Here is a 21,880-nt window from a genome sequence, read left to right as displayed (position 1 = left end):
TTTCCAGTTTCCCCTCGGTTTTTCATTCTTGCCTGTGTGAAAAGTTCCCATCAAGTCTTTAAATTCCCTCTATTAATTATAAATAAGAACAAGTTAACTCTTAGGCTGTTTTTTTGTTTGTTTGTTTGTTTTCCTGTAATTCATATCCACAGGCTTTCTTATGATTTCCCATAGCCTTCTTTTTCAATGGGCAACCATCCTTAAAAGGACATGGACATATGCAGAAGACTTAATGCAAAATGAACAGTACTTTTTTTCTCTTTTTTTCACATTTTTTGAACAATCTCAACCTAAATTACTGTTCCTGGAGTAATGGTAAACCAGCATTCTGTTGGCTTACAGCAATTATAAAGGCACTGAAAAGGGAATGGAGTTTGTTTCTATGACTCTTGTTTCCTCTTACCCTACTTTATAGATTGGCTTGCTTTTCTGATTACTCTAGGGTATTTGTCACTTGGGATCTCCAATATTTGTTCTTCTCTTAGGCTTTCCTGCCACTGAAATCCAGAGGAGCAATATAATTATGTGTTCATTTTCTTCATTCAATGTAATATCAGAAATGATAGGCTGTTTCCAAAGTTGCATCAGTTGAATATTTACTTCTTATTGTCTTATTCTTTAGGAAAGAGGTTAAAAACTAGGAAAGAAACTGTAAACTGCAGCAGCACAGTTCTGATGTTTTCTTCCTTGAACTTTGCAAGGAGTGACAATTTTTCCAGCAGACAACTGTGTAGATTTGGAGATCTAAGAGCCTGAAATTCAGCTTAAGTCAGAGATGCATATTTGTCCTGTGGACTACACTTGGGATTGTTGATCTCAAAATCATTAGGAGTGTTGATGAATCAGTTTACATGATGAAGGAAGAGATTCGAAATGTTATAAAGCTAATAGGAAAAGTGTAAATGATTGTCACTTGCAAAATTATATCGAGGGAAATATCTGCACAATTTATGTATTGTGAAGATAATCAAAGGCTTCCATCCTAGGTTCAGTAGGTGTTTCATAGCTAACTTAGATACAGAGACTGATAGTCTGTGATAAGCGTTGTAATAAAACTCAGGGCTAAAAATAGCAGCTGCAGACTTTAAGTGAAATACAAAGTGAAGAAATAATTAACCTGTGGGAAAATGAGCCACAGAGAAGCTTCATGATTTGCCCAGTATCTCTCAAGGGGACAATGATAGCACTGGGCATCTCACGTGCTGCACAGTGTTAGTGTTGCCATTTCAGAGCATGTTTCTGTTTGATGGTAAATAGAGACCTTTCTTTACACTGAATTAGAGTTCATTTCCAGCTCTACCATTGATTCTCGGGATCATCTTTTGATTCACCATATTTTTGTGCAAGTGATTATAAGATGGTGGAAGTAAAAATTTGGTAATCTTTATTTTTAAATGCAATTAAACCCTTTTGTCTCAGGGTGCTTACGTGAGATTTTTTGGAGAGACAAGATGCGGCCCATTTCAGTCACAGTATCTTAAATGGATTTTGTTGAGGAAGGCTAGGAGGAATAGACTTATGATCCTCTAGTCTTATAGTGCTAAGTTGTCTTAAGAGCTTACTGCAGAACCATGAGATGTACACAACGTTTGTGTCAAACAAAAAGACAGTCTGTTCAGAAAATGGTAAGAGTTCCTTTTCTTGAATGACCCTTAATTCAGACTGAAGGCAATGAATAGCCTTACCAGACATCAATCCAAGGAAGAAAAACTAATGATACTCTTGGCACATCACTGAGAAAGAGAACATTAATGCAGTTTAATGAAATCCCAGACAGAAAGCCAAATGGCTTGTGCCTGACATGCATTGACAAAGTATGATAGGTCTCTTGCTGATTTATGTGCATGTGTGATCCAGATGAAGCTGCAGGATTTCAATTGAAAATAATGTGCATAATTAAAAAGCAAAAAATTTACTGACGGAATGGCAGAGGTTGATGGAATCTAATTGGAGAAGTAAGTGAGTAAGAAAAAATAATTTTATTGCATATTTGTGCTGAGCTGTATAGAGAGTTCAGCAATTAAATCACTAATCATACAAGAGCTGGCTGACCTAGGAGAGGAGCATTCTTATGCCTCAGCTGATTAGAAATTAAAATATCTGCTAAAAGATACAAACCATACAGAAGAAAATTAGGAGTTTCTGATTAATCCTTCCACTGAGAGTCTGAAGTCCTTTCTGCTAGATCCTCAGTCTTTTTGTTTTATGGTGGAATCTTAGAGACTACCTTTCACATCTTATAATTAAACTTACTGTAATATTTTTGATTGTCAGAAAAAAAAATTTTTGCTTATTTAATTCACAGTAATTTATCCTCTGAGTCCAGAAACTCTAAATTTCTCAGAAACTAATATATCCCCAGCTGGGAAACCTCGAATCTCTAGTTTGCTGTAAAGGCTGTAATTTTAGTTCAGGATTTTTCTGATTCAGTTACTGATGTTGATGAGATGATGCCAATTATGCTATGTGAGCACTGGGAGAGTAATTAGTAGGTCCTATGCTTGCTATGTCTGTAAAGTACTTACAGACTTACAGTCAGGATTGATTTTTGGTTAGGTTTGGGCTTTTTTTTTTTTTTTTTTTTTTTTTTTTGTATTTCAGCTCTGACATATCTGAATCTATAAATATTTGTGGTGAGAAAAATGGAGATGTTTTCCTCCCCTCCCTTTTTTTTTTCTTGCTCTGATCTCAAACAACATGCTTTAACCTTCTTGTCAGGGCATTCTCCTTTTGTGCACCACTAATTCACACAAAGAGTTTGTGAAATTTTTAATGGAAAGCAGCTACCTAACTGATGATTGAAATTAAGTAACTCAAAACATACTACTACTTTCATTTGCCTTTCTTTTCAGAAAATCTTAATTTCTGCCAGAATAGTACTAAATTGACTAGAAGGTCGGCATGACATTCTGAAATTTCTGTATTCCTGTGATGCTGAAACACATACCTAGCGTTTGGGTTATCTTAAAGGCACTTCAGCAATTTGTTCTCCATATTTAGGACTGAATTCATTTTTATCCTTCATTTTATCCTTTCTCATTGCACAGCAATGCAAAGTGACACTAGCACTGGAGGCAGTTATAAAACATTTGATTGAATGGTGTTAATGCACATTTATACAAGTAGACATTTATGCAAATACCCATTGGACATTAAAATGAAGTCTTGTCTTTTTTAAGCTTATTAAGAGATTTACTGTACTCTAAATAGTCTGGAATCTCTCTTCCAAAATTTAATTTTAGTATTAGATCCTTCTTTTCCCAGGTTTCTCAGTTCTAAAAATCATATATGTTTGTGACAAGGGTATTTCTTTTCTTACTTTGATTATGTGGAACAGCACAGGGACAGTGAAGGAAAACTCAGAACATTTGGAGCTCTGGTAGAGTGCATAGCAATGGATATTCATTAGACAGTCACTCTCAGTCCCAAGGTCTCTATTGCTAATGTACTTTGTGTGAACTCTTCTTTGATGCTTATTGTTCTGAATTTATCTCATACCTTAACACAAACTTGTGCCTCAACTACAACTACAGTATACCAAGAGCAGAGAAACAGAGTAAGCTCACTACCTCAATGTCTGTTTTAGGAGGAATTTTCATATAGAATAAATGAAATTTCCAGCTGAAGTTTACCACAGTTTGCACTATTTGATTAGTTGTGGTGGAGACCTATAATTATCTCTTATTTAAGAAGACATATGGTTCCAACAGATGGTAAAGGGAAAAAAGCAAGTTAGATAAACACTGCTATTTGCACAAGGCTTTCTGATCTTTGGTTATGTTTTACAGTGAAGAGCATAGGTTCTGGCAAGATAGCATACTGTTCATTCAAGGAATGTCCACATGTCTTAAATTTCACTAAAAATAGAAAAATTAGCATGGCCTACAAGTGTTTAAGAAATTTGGCAACAGTAAAATAAATTACATGACACAGGAACTTAGTAAATACATATGTATTTTGTAGGAACTCTAAACAAGAAACATCTCTCTTCTGATTAGGGATATTAGTGGGAATTTTGTATGCCAAAGATCAGAAGAACAGTGTGTCTGGACAGGAAAAGGTAGTCAATCAGTAGACATACTGGGGTTATGTTTATGACAGTACTAACTGGGAAGATACATGCCGTAGAAATAATTCAAATTACATGCAGGTGGGATACAGGTAGTCCAGACTGAGATTTTAATGACGTTGCTATGTGTACCCCTCAGTGACCCATCCTCGCCATTGAGCTGTGTGAGAAGACTGACTGTTTCTAATTTGCTTCAGGGCAAGGGCAGTGAGCTCATTTTACACTGCCTTCCTCTGTGATGCTCCAACAGATGACTTTCTACTCAAGAAGATTAGGAAAGATCACAGGAACCGGTGACACAGCTTGTCTGCGTAGGTAGTAACATAAGGCCTGTGGGTAGGAAGGTATTGAAGTGCTCAGAGCTCTTTCTCAAGTGAGTGTGTTGCAATGCCCTTCATCTATCTGTGCACGAGCGACCAGGAGAATGAAACTGTATTTGAAGGGATGTGACATTTACTTGTGTGGGAACTCAAACATATAGACTATGATACGTTTCTTGAGTCTGAATTAATCTGAGATATAAATGCTTCACTCTGTGCTGTTATTCATAATGAAATGTTCGTGGTAAAGCTCTGTTTACAACTACAGCACCTTGGTTTGCCCATGTTATTGAAGAGTATATCTTTCATTAAATCAAAACTTAGCAGAACTCTAAATTTCCATTTATTTGAGCAGCAGTGTAATAATACTTTCCTCAGATGGCAAGAAAGATTTAGGATTTTTCTAGTAATTACCTTGTTTCCACTGCTATGGATGTAAAGGCATTAAAGAGGATAGATTTGAAGTTAGATTACTTTTCCATATGGATTTTTTCCTGTCGCTGTAATCACTTTCTGTTCTTTTTTAGACCTCAAACACAAAACTCAATAAAGAGCAGAGATAGAATTCTGGAGAAGGCAGAATGTAAACCTGAAGTAGACTTTCAAAAAGGCTGTCATACTGATATTCCCTGGAGCTGTGATTTTATATTTAGAATAACAAATATGACTTTGTTTTCTGCCCTGCTTAGGGAATAGAAAGTGATGTAATCTCTCCAGCAGCAGAGAGCTGGGACCAAGTCATCACATTTCCTACTTCCTTATTTTGAAAAATTACTAATTTGTCTTGCTTCTCTGGGCTAGTGAATAAAAGTGAGAATAAAGGTCAGGGTGAGTCTTCTTTCTGATCTTTCTTTGTCAGACCCCGGGATGAAGTGTACTAAAAGTGGAGGTAATGGAAAGTTATAAGTATGGTGTTTTCCCTCTATAGTTTTCAGTAAAGCTACAGCTGACATGTTCTACAAGATTAATAGAAAAATTGTATGTGGGAAAATAAGCTTTGCAGGAGATTTTAATATATTTTCTCTTATTCATACTGCTTTTTCTTTACTCAGAGGGTGGTGAGGCACTGGTACAATTTGCCCAGAGAAGCTGTGGATGCCCCATCCCTGGAGGTGTTCAAGGCTGTGTTGGGTGAGACCCTGGGCAGCCTGAGCTGGTGGGTGACAGCCCTGTCCATGGCAGGGGAGTTGGAACTGGATAGTACTTAATATTCCTTTCAACCTAAGACATTCTGTGATTTTATGGTCCTATGATTTTCATGTTTCACTTATGCCTTGTTCTCCTGGTAGTGTAATCTGACATTATTTAAAGTTAGTAACAAAGTAAAAAAAAGAATAAGCCAAGGTTCTAATACCAAGGCTTTCTTCATTCCTCTGGTACCCAGTGGGACCAGAAAGTAAAGCAAAGTGATGTAGCGATAGCCATTCTACTTGTGCATGGTCTCTGTAGCACTACAGCTGAGTACCTCTTCCTTTCTAATGGTTGATTTTTCTTTAGAAATTCTCTAAAATATATTGCCGTTCACCCATGGCTATGTTATCATCTAATGTGAAAATTTGGGTTAGGGACTGTGTTAGACAGTTGTTTGTTTGTAAGCCCTGATGAAATAAAAAGAAACACAGCTCCATCATTTCTCAAAGGTCTCCTTATACTAAAGTTCCCAGGCAAGTCTGGGTCTCAGGCAGGGATGCCTACTGTCCTTGAAAAGGACTGTTGCTTAACATTTATTCCAGTTTCCTTCAGCAGGAAGGAATAGCAGGAGGAAGCAAAATTGAAAATGCAATTATGGAAATAATTTAGCTGATGATATTGGAGCATCCTAATGGCTTATATGCCAAGCAGATTGCACAGAGCTTAAGAACTGTCCAATCCTATTGCTAGCAAACAGCAAGGATCCTCATGACTTCAGTGGCTCTGAGGGATCATTCATCAAGTCTCCACTACAGTAAGATATTGCCAGTTCAGAGTCCCTCCTTGACAGAAATCAGAGGTTGAGATATGCAAGTGTCATTATCAGTTGAATTTGCCAAGGTGAAATGTTATTGAACCTTCTCAAGCCATTTTCATAGACATTAAAAACAAACAAACAAAAAAAAAAATAAAAATAAAAATAAAAAAGAGTGAGTACACAACGATTAAAGTACAGAAGGTAAGAAAGGAGATAGCTGACGCATAATAAGAGGCAAAGTAGTAGAAGTAGGGGGTTAAAAAGGCTCAGAGTTGAAAAAGAAGAAACTGATAAAGCTGGAGAGGACACTAGGGATAACTGGCCAGTGAAGTCTAAGAGGAGACATATTCTATCTGCTTTGTGTACTGGGGTCTTAGAAAGGTCAAAGGAGCTGTTCAAATTTGAACAACACTGTCTTCAGATGTTCTTCAGGTCCTAGTGCTCTTTCCTGAGGATGTTAAACAGGTTTGCTTATCCACTGCTAATTAATTACTAACTCCTACTTTCCCATCCAACTCATCTCTATGTATTCTGAGATATTATGGAAAATTTATTTTCTAGGAGCTTTTTCACATCTGCCACAGACAGCTCCCTATTCAAATTCCTTTCTCCTGGTGATGGTCCTCAGAACAGTGTAGTTTCTATTCTCACTAAGTTTGGCTGAAGTTAAAACCTCAATTTGTTACTTAGCTGTTTCACTTTGCAGATATTTTGAAGGCTAATTTCACCCAAAGAAGAGAAGCAGTAAAGAAAAAGCCATTTAGGAAAAAGATGCGGGAAACAGGATTCCTGGTGGTTTAAGGGACATAGCAGGTGTCACAAATACACCTCCTGACAAGAAAATTTACTGAGCAAAAGCTAATTACTGCAAGGTTAGTCTTTCCTTGTTGAATTTACCAAAACTTAGGTATTTGAAACTGTGGAATAAGGAGCTAAACACAGGTCAATATGGTCTTAACTCAAGCTCTCACCAGGGATTGAGAGCTTCCAGCAGTTTCCACATACCTCCTTGGAGAGCACATGGCCTGTGAGCAGTGCAGACATAACTCAGAGCTGCATGGGTACGTGAGGTTTTGCTAGAAAGGGGTTTGGGAGAGCTTCAAGTTTCTCTCCCACCACCTTATGCTTTGTGCTAGAGGATGGAGAGGGGTGTATGTGCGCATGTGTATATCTGCTATGTCACAGAATCACAGACTCACAGAATGGCCAGCATTGGATGGGACCTTAAGGATCATGAAGCTCCAACTCCCCTGCCACATGCAGGGCCACCAACCTCCACATTTAATACCAGACCAGGCTGCCCAGGGTCCCATCCAGTCTGGCCTTGAAAACCTCCAGGGACGGGTCATCCACAACCTCTCTGGGCAGCCTGTTCCAGCACCTCACCACTCTCTCTGTGAAGAACTTCCCCCTGACATCCAACCTAAATCTTCCCTCCTTCAACCATTTCCCCTTGTCCTGCAGTTATTGAATCTTTCAAAGATTTGATTCCCCTCCTCTTTGTAAAGACCCCTCCAGTCTTTAGGTACTGGAAGGCTGCAATGAGGTCACCCCGCAGCCTTCTTTTCTCCAGGCTGAACAAGCCCAGCTCCCTCAGCCTGTCTTCATAGGGGAGGTGCTCCAGTCCACTGATCATCTTCGTGGCTCACCTCTCCTGTGTCTTCTTCTAGCAACCATCATCATAGGATTATCATAGAGTAGTTTGAGTTTGAAGGGTCATCTGATCCAACAAAGGTACTATCAGGTCTCTGATGGATGTCAGCCATGGTAAATGCCAGCCTTCTTGCTACTGTGTCTGTTAGCTGACAAGTTTGTGCATTTAGGACAACGTAACTGTCAGGAAGCTTCCCGAGAACAAGGAGAAATCTGCAAAAATTACTGGGATGATGGTGGTGTTTTTATGGAGTAGACTACAGACATGTCTGTCTGGCTTGGTACCACTTCTTATGAGTGAAAAAAGCTTGAGTATGGTCATGCAGCCAGGTATACACTGCCATTCATTAATGTTTGCTGAACATTGAAGATCAAAAACTGCATGCGAGTACAGTGAGGTGGTGGGTAGTGTGTTTCAGCAGTGGTGACAATAGGCAACCTCCACTAAATGCAGATTTTTGCAAGCACAGCATGTTGGCTCTCATTCATTGCTGGTGAAAATAGATAGTTGGATAGAGTGGTGGTGACTGATGAAAAAATCATGTTTTGTAGCAGAGAATTTCGTCTATCGAACAGTGTAATTCTCTTTTTATGTGTAGGAGTTTCCATGAAAATAAATTGAAGGCATTACTTTTGGAGTGACCCATATAGATCTGTTCTTAAACTAAGCAATTTTTGGCACTGTATTTTATCTGCATGTCTTTGATTTTTACCTTCCCAACAAGAGAAATGACTCTTTATGCCACCTTGCAACTCTGGCTCCTAAAGCAATTACACACTAGCAGTGGTCTGTGCAGAAGTGCATTTGAAAAGTAAATGACATTAAACTTTCCATCTCAGAAGAGTAGCGGTATATCAATATCCAAATCAAATAACATAAAGCTCCCTTTGTCTGCCAGATAGGAATAAGAATGCATTATAACCCTAATATGATTTTTTCAGTGTCTCTAATATGATGAGGTTTAAATTAAAATAAATATGACTGCATGCTTTGAAGGACTAATCAGGCTGAAATGTTCTAGCCTAATGGGTGTAACACTAGGAAATAAATGTATATTTCTCTAGGCTGCTTGGACTAAAGCAGAAGTGCTTGGAAGGATATATGATGGGAAGGCAATAGCAAGGTGAAACACTTTGTCACACGGGTGTTCTTGGTGAAAGTCATTAATAGGAAAATGATTTTAATTTAGTTTGGGTTGACATCCCCGTGGTCCTGCTAATTGATTAGCAGAAGTCTTATTGCTTTTTAATGAACTCTTTCCCACTGACCCTTTTCATTAACTTATTTATTTATTTATTTATTTATTTATTTATTTATTTATTTATTTTTAGAAGGTACTTCTTTGTCTGCAGTATTCCAGTTCCAGCAGACAGGCATCACAAAACCTAATTATTACAATTGATTCAATTGATTATAATGTCAAGGCTCCATTCACTTATCTGTTGTGACATTTAGTACTCTTTTCCTTCCTTCCTTCCTTCCTTCCTTCCTTCCTTCCTTCCTTCCTTCCTTCCTTCCTTCCTTCCTTCCTTCCTTCCTTCCTTCCTTTCTTTTTTAAACTCTTCTTTTTGATTTTTTTCACTTTAAACAAACTTTACCCTTGGAAATTTTTAGTGCTTTGTCAGTATCAATTCAACATCTTCTGATTGCAAATTATGTATGATATTTGCACATGAAGCAAAGCAGTAGCTTTAGCAAGGAAGAACTGACCAATCCTGATTTGAAACTCCTGACAAACCAGCGGTCCCTAAGCCTTTTTGACCTAGACTTTTATCCTATCCCAGACCATGGGCTCAAAACAATTCTGCAGACCCAAATGTCCAAAAGTTACTTTCTGAGATACTTTTATTCTTTTTAAAAAGCGTGTGCTTTCTGGCTTCCTGACAAGATCTGTCTCTCTCTGAGGTACTGATTCTGGTACACCTTTTTTAAACACATCTCGTCAGGAGAGTTACAAATTACCACTCACTAAAGAATTAAATTTCAAAAGCTCAGGTTCATCCAGCACTGAAAGCTGTAAAACGATGGAAGTGACTAAAAGTAAATTTTGCAATTAGTTGCTCAGTGTCAATGGAAGTAGCATTAACAAGTGATTCAGGTTAACTGCCAAGACTGAATTGGAAAGAATCTCACTCTGGTGCTCAGCTACTCATTAGGTAAGCACACAGATATCACAAACTCCTGTGGATGGAACTCATCATGGCAAATGCTGTTGCTTTCAGTGTAGTTTTGAAAGCTAAGCAAGTCATGCTCTGTACTTGTCAGTGAAAAAAGAATTAAGAGACAGTGGACTTCAGGTAAAAATTTGAATTTTTCTCATTATAAATATTTCATCCTTTTTTGTCATATCACTAGTGTCTTAAAACCCATGGGTTCCTCTGTAGTCATAGTGTTGTCTTAAAACCCACAGGTTCTTCTGTAGCCAGAGAAAACTGCATATAGTGGAAGAATTCAAAGTTAGGAAAGGCTAATTCTACCTGTGTATTTGTGAAAGTTATTTGTTCTCCTGTGACATAACAGCACACAGGTGAAAACTTTGTCTGAAAACAATGGGAAGAAGCTTAGGCTTGTGGTTCTCGATTTCCTTTATTCAGTCTGTTTTGTGTGGGCCAACTTGGCATCTCTCACATGGGCCAATGGCCTGTAGGATTGCACAGGGCTTTCATCTACTTGAATAAAATGTACTTCTATTCTTCTATAATTTCAACCAAGGTGCCTCTGCACTTTGGGGTTCCTCATTTGAAATGTGCTATTAGCTGTTGTTTTCCCTCCCAGTTAGTGACTTCTAGAAGCACCAGAGGTAACAAGAAAGTTCCCTTTTCTGAAACATGCTCACTGTAGACAAAAGTTGAAGTATTTCAGGTGAGCATCCATAGCTCATGCTTCTGAAGATTCCCCGGGGAACATGTGATGCTTTAGGTTTCATTAGAAATAAAGTTAGGGTAACTGCTGGTTTAGCTATTCTCACTTTGAAATCAAACCTTCCTTGTTCTGTTTAACATTTTTTTACTTTGAATACTGTGGTTGGAAACCTGCAACAACCTGCTTCATTAACATTAATTATTGAGAATGCAAGTGTTTAATCACGAGTTATAATAAAACTGGCCTAAATAATCATGAAGTAAAAGCATAGGAGAGAAAATAGTCTCCCTGCAGAAATCACACCAGCAGTCTGTTTGTGTTTTGTGCAGGTGATTCCAGCCTTTGCTCAGCCTGTGTGCATGAAAACAACGTTTACAGCAGAATATTTCAGATTTTGTACAGGAACGAAGAGATCATTCTTAATGAATCGATGAACTTCAGAGTACATCTGCTTCTGGATGGTGAAAGGGTGAGTTGTCTTGGGATGTTCATAAAATACAGGAGGGTTGGGATTCCTCATACCTGACTTTAAGTGTCCATCGTATAAATGCCTCCACTTGAGATATTACCATGGAATCAATATGCTGTCACAGGTCTCAGTATTAGTGATGGAGGTGAGTACATGAGTTATCTGACCTACTGTCAGCATCTGCATTAGGAGATCCTGTACTTATCATATACATGTGCTGATGAAGGTGCTTGGGATAATTTGTTTAGATGCAAGTGCCTACGCTGTTAACATCTATATTAGGACAGATAGAACCTGGGCTCTGTGCCTGTTATCAAATATGTCTACACCATGGCTTTCCAGTGGAATATGTTGATATCCTGCAGTGTGTCAGTGAATCAGAAACTCAAACTCAAGCGTGTCAACTATAATTTGTCATTTGTGCACTAGATCACCCATTCTACGTCTGCATAGATCAATCTCACCTGACAAAGTCTTCTGCATCTTGCTTCTCCCCTTATCATATATCACTATTATCTTCTCCTCTTTCCTTGTGTTGTTTTTCCCAGTAGCAACAATATTGTGACCAAGTTGCTCAGTCCCTTTCCATCAAAGTTCTCTTAGCTTTTCTTATCACTGTTCCAGACAGCAGGAATGTATGTTGCTACAGCTTACTGTCTCTATTGCCTTCCCGTTGTGTCAACTCCCTCAAGCCAAGAACCCACGCAAATGAAGTACATAATCTAAAAAACTCATCCTGTGAGGGATATCTGACTCCCTCTTATTGATCAGAAACCAATGTCTCCCAGTGCTTTTCCCTGTATCTTAGAGTTACAAGACAGGAGTAATGCTAGAGTACAGGGAGTACAATTTTTCCAGAATTTTACACAGAAGGAGGAGAAAGATTCATTTGAGCATGACAATTGATTGCGGCCCAATGTGCCATTTCTGTGCTTTGCCTACACAACGACTGGTACGGAGTATATGGCATTAGGATCTTCTGTCAGTGATAATGAGAGACAAATGACATCAGTTGTTTTTTGTCAGATCAGCTTGCTGTCAAAAATAGAACCTATTAGTTGAACAGCCAGCATGAATCGTGTGCTGTGCATTGGGCCAGAGATGCTCAACGGACCTTTATTCTATAACTTTGAACATAAAGATATTTAAAATTTCTATTTGCACTGATTCCAACCCATATGTACTTGGATTATATAGAGAGCTAAATTAAAATGGGTAAAGAAACTAATTTAAACTTATTTCTCATATTCCATTTCCTTCTCACTTTTCTTTTTATTTTATCATAAGTTGTGATCAATTCATTCCCCCCTTGAATTGTTGTTTGAATGCTTACAAGAAAAAATATTAAATGTATTAATATTCATTAGAAAAATGTTCCAACATTTTAACTGAATGATAATTTTATCCTTCCACAGTGGAACATCTCTGATTAAGCATCCCACCCCTCAAATTACAGCAGTTTCCACTCTGTTAAGCGGCGATGATTTCTGATGATGTTTGTATTAATATTCAGAAGAGCTGTGGACCTCACAAAATTGAAGAAATAATCCCACAAGATTCCTCACAGTTAAAACTCATCCTGACTCTTCTGTCTGATGTCCATCACACTCACCTTTATAGAGGAGGCCCCCTGGGAAAAAGATAACTGCCCAATTCTATGTTTGTACAGAGAGATTTTATAAAGAGAAAAGTCCCTTATCTCTGTATGATGACTGTTCTGACTTTTCAAGTGTGTAGAATATGATGATTAACAGGTTTCTTGGCCCCAGATGAGCTGCTGAAGATATTCTAAAGAATCAAATGCAAAAAAGTAAGGGTTTGTAAAACTTTCTGCCTTAGGTGGTTAGCAAAATTCACTTCTTAATGCTCCTAGGCCTCTGATTTATGCTGTGTTATTTTATCCTTCAGGATTGTAAAAATTCAGTATAAATGTGGGAGGAAGCAAAGAGTGCTGCTTAATAGGGCACCATGCTCAGAAGACTCTTGGTGATTCTTTGATTCTATGATTCTATTATATTTGCAACTACTGCTGAGAGACAGTATTGCATAGTATTGCATGTTTGTCACATAATCTGATACGTCTGATGCAATTCTTGCAGTGTAGCTTTGTGGAACTACGTATAGGTCAGTAAATTCTATTCATCACTTAATTTATTTAATACACAATAGATGCCAGTTGTATTCAAATCTGTTTAGTGCTATGGTATTTATTTTTGACTGAGGGTGAAGCATTTGTTTGCTGCTTTTTTGTCTAACGATACGGTAAATATACAAGGTAGTTAGGCTGCAAAGTGGGGGTATTGAGTTTATACGCTCCAAGTTGTTTCTGCTGCCAGAACTGATGCTATCAAATATTACATCAAGGAAGCAGTCTGCCTTCTCCTCATGGTGCTAGTGTAGTTTTGTTGATGAGTTTGGCTCAATTAAAAGAAAAAACATAAAACAAAAAACAAACAAACAAAAAAAAAAAACAGGAAAATAGAAAAGAATAGCCATGGGCATGTTAAGATTAGATTATTTGCTACTGTTTTATTTCTGCATAGGCCAGGTGGATACTCAGATTTTTTGTCTGATGTTATATGGAAGAAACCTCAATTATCCATATAGAAGTGACACTTGAACATACTTTCACCATTTAAATGGTGCTCTAAAACTGTATTATTAAATGCCTTTTTCTATGTCATTCCAGAATGCAGTACTCTTTGAATTTGAAACAATTTTGCAGACTTTGTTGTTACAGAGAACTCTAATTTTCTTCTCTGTCTTTTTTTTTATCAAGCAGTAAAACAAGTAACTTGTCTCCTTGCTTGCTGGCTCAGTTGGAGAACAATTTAGTAGCTGAAGGTGGATAGAATGAGGCATGCTGAAACATAACAGTACTTCTATAATTTGTATTTTCCAGAGAAATTTAAGATGAGACAGCCAGATCATTCAGACTGACCTCCTGGATAAACTGTTAAATATTATGGAAGTACATCACAACAATTATGGGAACTTCACTTATAGAGTTGCTCTTAGAAAATAAATCAAAGAAATAAACATAAACCTGAAAAAAATAAAATTCAAATTTGAAATGATGAATTTGATTCAAGACTGCTTCAAGAGAAATATGAATATGTTAGTTTGCGTATACAATTTACTGCATGAAATGCTTCTTTTTTTCATATACAAAACTTTTTACTGAATAGATTCCAAAGAGTATTTAATAAAGTACATTTCCCTACCAATGTATTCTTTTGGTGATGAGAGAGTCAGAGGGTAGAAAAGAGCCTGAATTCTAGGCAGTGTTTCCTGGAGTATTTTGTGCTCTCAGCCAAAAATGCTGTGTTTTTTTTTTCACAAGCTTGGCCAAGGTTGGAGTACCAGGGAAATGTTGACTCAGACAGTCCAGTAATGAAAAACTTTCCATGAGATACAAGTTAGTGTTACAAGAAACCACAGGGCAACATTAGAACTGATGTAAACAGTTTAAATTTCTATATTCCCACAAAGGTATTTATCTCCTCTTTCATCAGTTGTAATTTTAATCGTTAATACAACTTTTCAAAAAACACCAGAAGACCCTTCACAGTGTATCTAGGAGCACTACTTCCTGGCTTAGACAGTCAAACATGAGTTATATTTCAAAGAACTTTTTCAGGCTAATTTCTTAAGTAGGCTGGTTTAAAATCTTAAATCTTTACTTCCGGGAAAAACAAAAATAAAAAGAATACAAAAAAATTGATGGTATGTCAAACTTTTGGACAACTATGCATTCTGTTGATGATAAATGTGGAAATAACCATGACAGTAACAGAAGTACTAAGAAAAACAATGAATATTTCATTAAAGACAATATTATTACATATTGAAGACTGACAAATAGTAGAAATTTCAGTGTCTCTTCTGTATGAACCATGGGAAGGACATTTCAATTTTTCCCTTGTAAAGGATCTAATGCTGCTATGGTTCTAATACATGAAAATAAGTAAAACACAAGAAAATCCAGCAAGAATCAAAGTGGTACAGTAACTTTCACCATATAACTTTTATATGTAACTGTCATGTCTTAGAGTTGGATTGGATTCTAGATAATGTGTATAATGTGTATAATGTGTAATGGAGAAAAGAGATTTAGACATTCAACCTATACATAAGCATTTTAATGTTATTTTCTCCTAAAGATTTCATTTGTTTTGAATCCACAGTCCAATTTTCACTAGCTTTATAATTTAAACCTCCAATATACAAAGGAAAATGTATAATCTCTGTAGTGAGTACTATGGTATGATTATATGTGGGTTCTTGCACTGTGCTGAGCAATCTGATTTCAATATAGTTGTGGAACTAAAAATAAAGTTGCTCAGTTGCACCTTAATGCATGATCCTGTGCAGAAATGAATATCTCTAAATCTCTCAGATACCTACTCATTGCCTGAAGATGTTCTGGGCAAATGTTTCTAGCCTGCTATATCTGAAGCTGTTCAACTTGCTTAAACTCAAACAGATTCAGTGACAGCTGAAGGAGCTCAGTAGTTCTTAGGCACAAACCCAAAATTTCAACCCCTCTGTGGGCAGATGAGGTTTCTTTGTGTGATGCTCTATAATTGATTTTAATTCCTAGTTTAAATTCAGAGTGTAACTTGAATAATGATTATTTCTTTTGCAACTGCCAGCAACTATGATTTTGGTGACAACAACTCATTAAAAAGGAAAAAAAAGCCTTTTTTTTCTGGAGACTTACTTCCAGATGTTTTGAGACAAACACAAAAGAGAAGGCACATTTTTAGAGAACAGAGGCTGGAATTTTTTTCTCACATCTCAGTGCCTGTGATTATGCTAGGAGAAATACCATATTAGAAGGCTCTATATTTTACATCTTTAATTATTTTCATGAAGTACAATCAATCCTTGTCTATAACTGTTCTTGCTTCCACAGGAAAAGGCGCACTGCAGATGGAGTTTGAGCTTTGGGAAATGTATCTAAACTTATTTTATTTCCTCTAGAAATCCTACTAGTCAAATTGTAGTAGATTCCTCTGACTGTCTTTGGTGAATTTTTTGAATATTCTGCTAAGAAGGTGCTAACTTGCTGGAAAATGTAGAATTCATCTTGTCTAATGTAAGCCATCTAAAATTGAAGTGTATTTTCCTTTGTATTTTACAAAGAATATGGTTCAGGTGCAAATCAGTGAGAAACTTCCTTCTCAAGCTGTCAAACGCTGAGAAGAGTGGCTGAGAGACTGGATGGCATCAGCTTGATGAGAAATTAGCTAAAAGACAAATTATGAGAGACCAGAAATTGTCAAAAGTGTCTGAGCAATTGATATTTGAGTCATAACAGTAGGGAACCAGAAGGTTTCATGGCTATTTATCAACCAAGAAAAAAACCGTTTTTGACATGGAAAAAGTACCTTCAACTGCTCTGGCTCCCTGACTCCTTCAGTAGTTACTGCTATTGTATTTGTTCTGTTCTGCCATGGCAGAGGGATGCTACTGTTGCTTAATATTTTTGCCTTTGATTTTGTCAGGAAAACCTTTGCCTTCAATGTTGTAGGTCCCAATTTATGAAGGCAGCCTTTCCTTTATCTTTTGTAGGTGGAAGATGCATTGAGTGAGGCAGATTTTCAGCTCAAGTTGGACCTGCATTTTACTGATAGTGAACAACAGTAAGTGCTGTTTTAAAGCTCACTTGGTAATATAAGGGTTTCTTCGTTTGGAAAATGGCTTCAATGAAGTGAGAGTTCTTTTGGAAAGAAGGGCTTTGAAAAGAAGGGCTTATGTCTTTCATTTGCCTTGATGTTGAAGTCTTTCCATTTTTCCTCTCTGTGTTTGAAGAGTGTATCTCATAGTCCTTTTCTAAAGAACATTTTCATTTTTAAGTGTGTGCTAAATGTTGCTCTATTTCTTCTTGCAATTAAAGTCAAAGGAAAATATCGTCATTGACCTCCGAGAGGGGCTGGGGTTGAGGAATGCATTTATCGCAGGAGTCAACCAAGTGGCTGAAGTTGATTGAAAAAAAGTTATTCTAAAATAGTCATAAGCAACATCTATTTGAAAATTTTAATTTGTATTTTCTGAAAATAGAAGAACCCAATCCTAAATGTATTGTTTCTCTGTGGTTACTTCGCTTACTCCTTTGTTTGACCTCCTGCAAAAAGTTTTTCACATAAGCTATGTAGAAAGATACTCCAAGTAGTGATGTTCCCCAGGGATCGGTATTGACTCTGATCTTGTTCAATATCTCTGCTGATGACCTGGATGAGGGAATAGAATGAACCCTCAACAAATTTGCTGATGCTACAAAGCTGGGAGGAGTAGCTGACACACCAGAAGGCTGAGCTACTATTCAGCAAAATCTAGACAGACTGGAGTGTTGGGCAGAGAGGAACCTGATGAGATTCAATGAGAGCAAGTGCAGTACATTCCTGCACAGGAATAATCACATCCGTCAGTGCATATTAGGGACTAACCTGCTGGAAAGCAGCTTTGTGGAAAAGGGTCAGGGTGTTCTGGTGGACAACAGGTTGGCCATGAACCAGGAGTGCAGTGTTGTGGCCAAGAAGGCCAGTGGTATCCTGGGGTGCATTAAGAAGAGCGTGAGAGAGTTCAAAAAATATAGGGAACTTCTAGAAAGAGTCCAGTGGAGGGCCACAAAGGTTATTAGGGGCCTGTAACCTCGCCCTTATGAGAAAAGGATGAGAGAAATGGAAATGTTCAGCCTGGAGAAGTCTCAGGGAGGATCTTGTCAATGCTTATAAATATATACGGGGCAGGAGTCAAGTGGATGGGGATAGGCTCTTTGCAGTGATGCTCAGCTTCAGAACAAAAAGCATTGGGCACAAACTGGAACACAGAAAGTTCCATATGGACATGAGGAAAAACTTTTTTACTTTGAGGATGATGCAACACTGGAACAGGCTGTGCAGAGAGGTTGTAGACTCTCCTTCTCTGGAAATATTCAAAATCTATCTGGGTACTTTCCCCTGTAACCTGCTATAGGGAATCTGCCTCAGCAGATGAGGTGGATTATGGTCTCCAGAGGTCCCTTCCAAAATCTACAATTCCATGATTCTGTGATTCTGTGACTTTGTCTTGCTCTCTCTGACATAGGACTGCTTCTACCTCTCACAGGCTGCCTGAGGAAAAATACGTTATTGTTACATTAAAAACTACAATTAGTGATCTGTCCTGGCTTTTAACATTCAAATAAGCTGAGCACTTTTCTACCTGCCTGTTACTTTTTATTAACACTTGATGAGTCCAGAACTGGTAGATGAGTGGACAGCAAGGATAATCACCAAGAGAAATTGGATCTGCATCACATCTATTTCTCTTAGTACATCATGTTTCTATTTGTTACATTTGTGATTATACTAGGTAGAAGTATAATATAAGATACTCATCAGTTATGTAAATCCTTTTGAAGCTGTGAATTTTACCAGGAAGTAATAAATATTCAGCTCAGGCCATCTCCCAGTCTGCTACTTGTAGCATGTTATAGGCTGTGACAACTCAAGCTTTCACTAATCCTTGTAAACTGCCTTCTTTTCTAGGCTGAGAGATGTTCCAGCCATCCCCATGATCAGCAGCCGTACACTGTGTCTTCACTTCCACCCCCAGAGAGGTCTGCACCACCATGTTCCTGTCATGTTTGACTATTTCCACCTGTCAGTGATATCTGTCACGGTGCATGCGTCACTGGTAGCATTACACCAGCCTCTGATCAGGTAAGGGACACAGAAATGTCTCTTGAAAGACAGAAGAGATCTCTCTTCTGAATACATTTCCTTATTGTATGGAAGGAGTGGAGATTATAATTTATTTTCAAGATTTTTAGATCTGGGCTAGGTTACTAGTGACTGGGGATTAGTTTCAGACTCTGACATAAGCTCCTTCCCTTGGTAAGACATTCAGGATCTGACCAAAAACTATCAGAGTCTGCAGAAATTTCAGAGACATGACCTCTTTATTCTCCACCTGTGACACTAGTGAAATTTCTCTTCTCCTTGTTTGTCTTTTCTCTTTAGTCAAAAAGCACCTGAGAACATTAACATTTTTTTCACTTACTTTGTAAAGCATTTAGGACAGTAGGTCTCTAATCTCACCTCTGGCCTCTGGGCATTAGCATAATTCATAAAAAGGCTGGAAGTAGGTATGCATGAATTGGTACTTGAGAAACCTTCTGTTGAAGTTTTACCTTGCAGGATCATCTGATTTGATCGTGCAGCAGTGTAACACTAGATTACACAGTGTGATTTGTGTTATCTGAATCATAATGGCAAGAAAACAGTTCAGAACTCCTTCAAATAAAACAGGACTAGAGGTCAATATCCTCTACTTTTAGAGCAGGTGAGGAGAAGAAAATGTCTTTAAGGCAATTTACTTTCTGTCCAATCTGGTCGTCACAGAAGATAAGAGTACTGAGAGGAAGAGAGCTCTTTGGGTTCTGGAACAAAATGCAGTGTTCAGCACTGTTCAACTTTTTTATTCTAGCAGAGCCTTGCTGTGTGCCAAATATCTATTGAGTGACAGATATGAAAGAAAAAGATGCTTCTCTAGACTTTTTTTCTCAGGATTCCTGTTTTGACTTAATATGTCTTTTCTTGTTTCTTCATTTGTGTAAATGCATGGTGTATACTTGGTGCCATACAATAAATTATGGTTATAAAAGGTTGAGCTGTGACAGCAGTGTGAGTTGCATTAGCCCATCAGATCAACAGATCTGTCTTTTCTTCCTCCACTGAGGTGCTGGTAACTGCTGTTATTTCCTCACTGTTACATGTGGATATTTAAAATAGTGAATTAAATTGTATCAGACTACTCCTAGCCAGATAATTTTGCTCAGATAATTTATCCATTGTTCTACTATACAAAAGAATGGAAGAGCCATAGGCTTTAATTGCTGTTTTCAGTGCTTTGTTATCCTCTAATTAATGGAACTACAGAGAGTTGTTACAGCTATTAGGCATAAATCCCATAATAAGCAAATGTTCTACAGTCAGATTATTATAGCTTTTAGAGTATAATTTTGTGGACATTTATGAAATATACAATATTTTTACTTAATATAATGGAATGAAGGTTTTGACAACACAATATAGAGTTTCATTTGCTTAAGCCAGTAAAATTGCTTTAAAGTGCGGTACTGAGGATTTGTTTTATTCTTGATAAATATTCAAAGTGTAAAGAGTTCTTATATCATGCATTCTATACATATAAATCAGGGTGAAGTCAATAGTATGAAAGAAATGTCACTGTGAAACATTTTGAAACAAAACCAATCCAATAAAGTTTATTTTCTCTTCTCCCCTTCTCCCAGCTCCAAGCTTACTTGCTTAGCACTTGTCATTGGAGCTTACTGAGACCATGGAACAAAAGGTTTAATTTTAAAAGCACATTATTATTTCTAATGCAACAGAAAGAACCAGAATGATTGGAAAGTCTTTTTTGTGACATTATAGTAAAAATAAAATTGTTGTATTGCCTGAAAAAGACACAAATGCTGCATTTTACTATGTTTTATTTTACTGCCTTAAACTGTTCTGTCATAATATTTTACACATATATACACTTTATTTCTACACATATTTGTACTCATATCTATGACAGCAAGGATTCTTGTTAGACATACCTTGGGAACAAAAAAAAAGACCTCATATTATTTGGAATTAAAATTTACTTCTGTTTTGAAGTTATCCTGGAGAACAACTTTGCCTGAAATAGCTGTCCACTCACATATTCCCTATGGGTCAGATTTTCATATTTCTTAGATCTGTTGGCTAATTAAATACTCTTCTCCAAATCCTTCCCAGATGCCTATATTTAAATAGTAGAGAAAGCAGTAGGATTGATTCTGGCCTTTCCCTGCTGAATAATGCTCACCAACAAAAAGTTCCAGCAGATCAAACCTAATTTTTAGAAAATGAATATTTTGATAACAATGTTTGTCCTGGTTAATAATTTCTTATACAGTAAATATAATTATTAGGTTTGATATTTCAAAGCCTTCATCTCTTATAGATCTGAGAATAAGTGAAATTCTGGATTCAGTGATTCTTTGTAGGACTCTGATGGAAAATTTTGACCCAGCTTTTCCCATAGGCATAAACTTCAGATTTGTAATGGGGTGTTGGCAATCTGATAATGATTTTATGCATTTACTAATTGAGATGGGAGCCTGGATCAGGTGATGAGGAAGGCTTCTAGTCAACTCACATTGCCCAGCTATGTGGTGGATACCCTATCCCTGGAGGCATTCAAGGCCAGGCTGGATGGGATGACCAGGAGCATGTTCGGATGCTTACGTTCTTGAATCAGTTCCTTTTGTTGCTCCTTGGACAGCCTAATCCCTCTGAAACACTGGTACAGAGAGGGCTCTGAACAGAAGGGAAGGGGCAGGGAAACTTTGACTTGTCCTTACAGAGCACACAGACATAGCTTCATTAAAAAATCCCACTTCAGGCTCCTCTGACTTTTCTAAAATGCACCCCAGAAGTGGTTGGAGAAACTGGGTCATGTTGAACTGCGTCCAAAATTTTGGATTTCCTGGCAGAAATGCAATAATAAGGAACAAAGA

General features: G+C 37.5%; 1 protein-coding gene across 1 annotated transcript in view; it reads left to right on the top strand.

The window, feature by feature from the left end:
- The window catches only part of FAM135B (family with sequence similarity 135 member B), a 122,912-nt gene that overhangs the window by 45,255 nt on the left and 55,777 nt on the right, over positions 1–21,880 (top strand). Inside the window, exons 3-5 of the mRNA XM_085221732.1 lie at positions 11,183–11,322; positions 16,900–16,970; positions 18,858–19,031. Of these exons, the coding sequence (XP_085077858.1) occupies positions 11,183–11,322; positions 16,900–16,970; positions 18,858–19,031 (385 nt within the window). The remainder of the gene's footprint in view (positions 1–11,182; positions 11,323–16,899; positions 16,971–18,857; positions 19,032–21,880) is intronic.

The sequence above is a fragment of the Meleagris gallopavo genome, chromosome 3, assembly GCF_905368555.1.
Source record: "Meleagris gallopavo chromosome 3, MGAL_WU_HG_1.1, whole genome shotgun sequence".
Classification (NCBI taxonomy): Eukaryota; Metazoa; Chordata; class Aves; order Galliformes; family Phasianidae; genus Meleagris; species Meleagris gallopavo.
This window is presented reverse-complemented; position numbering and strand designations above follow the sequence as displayed.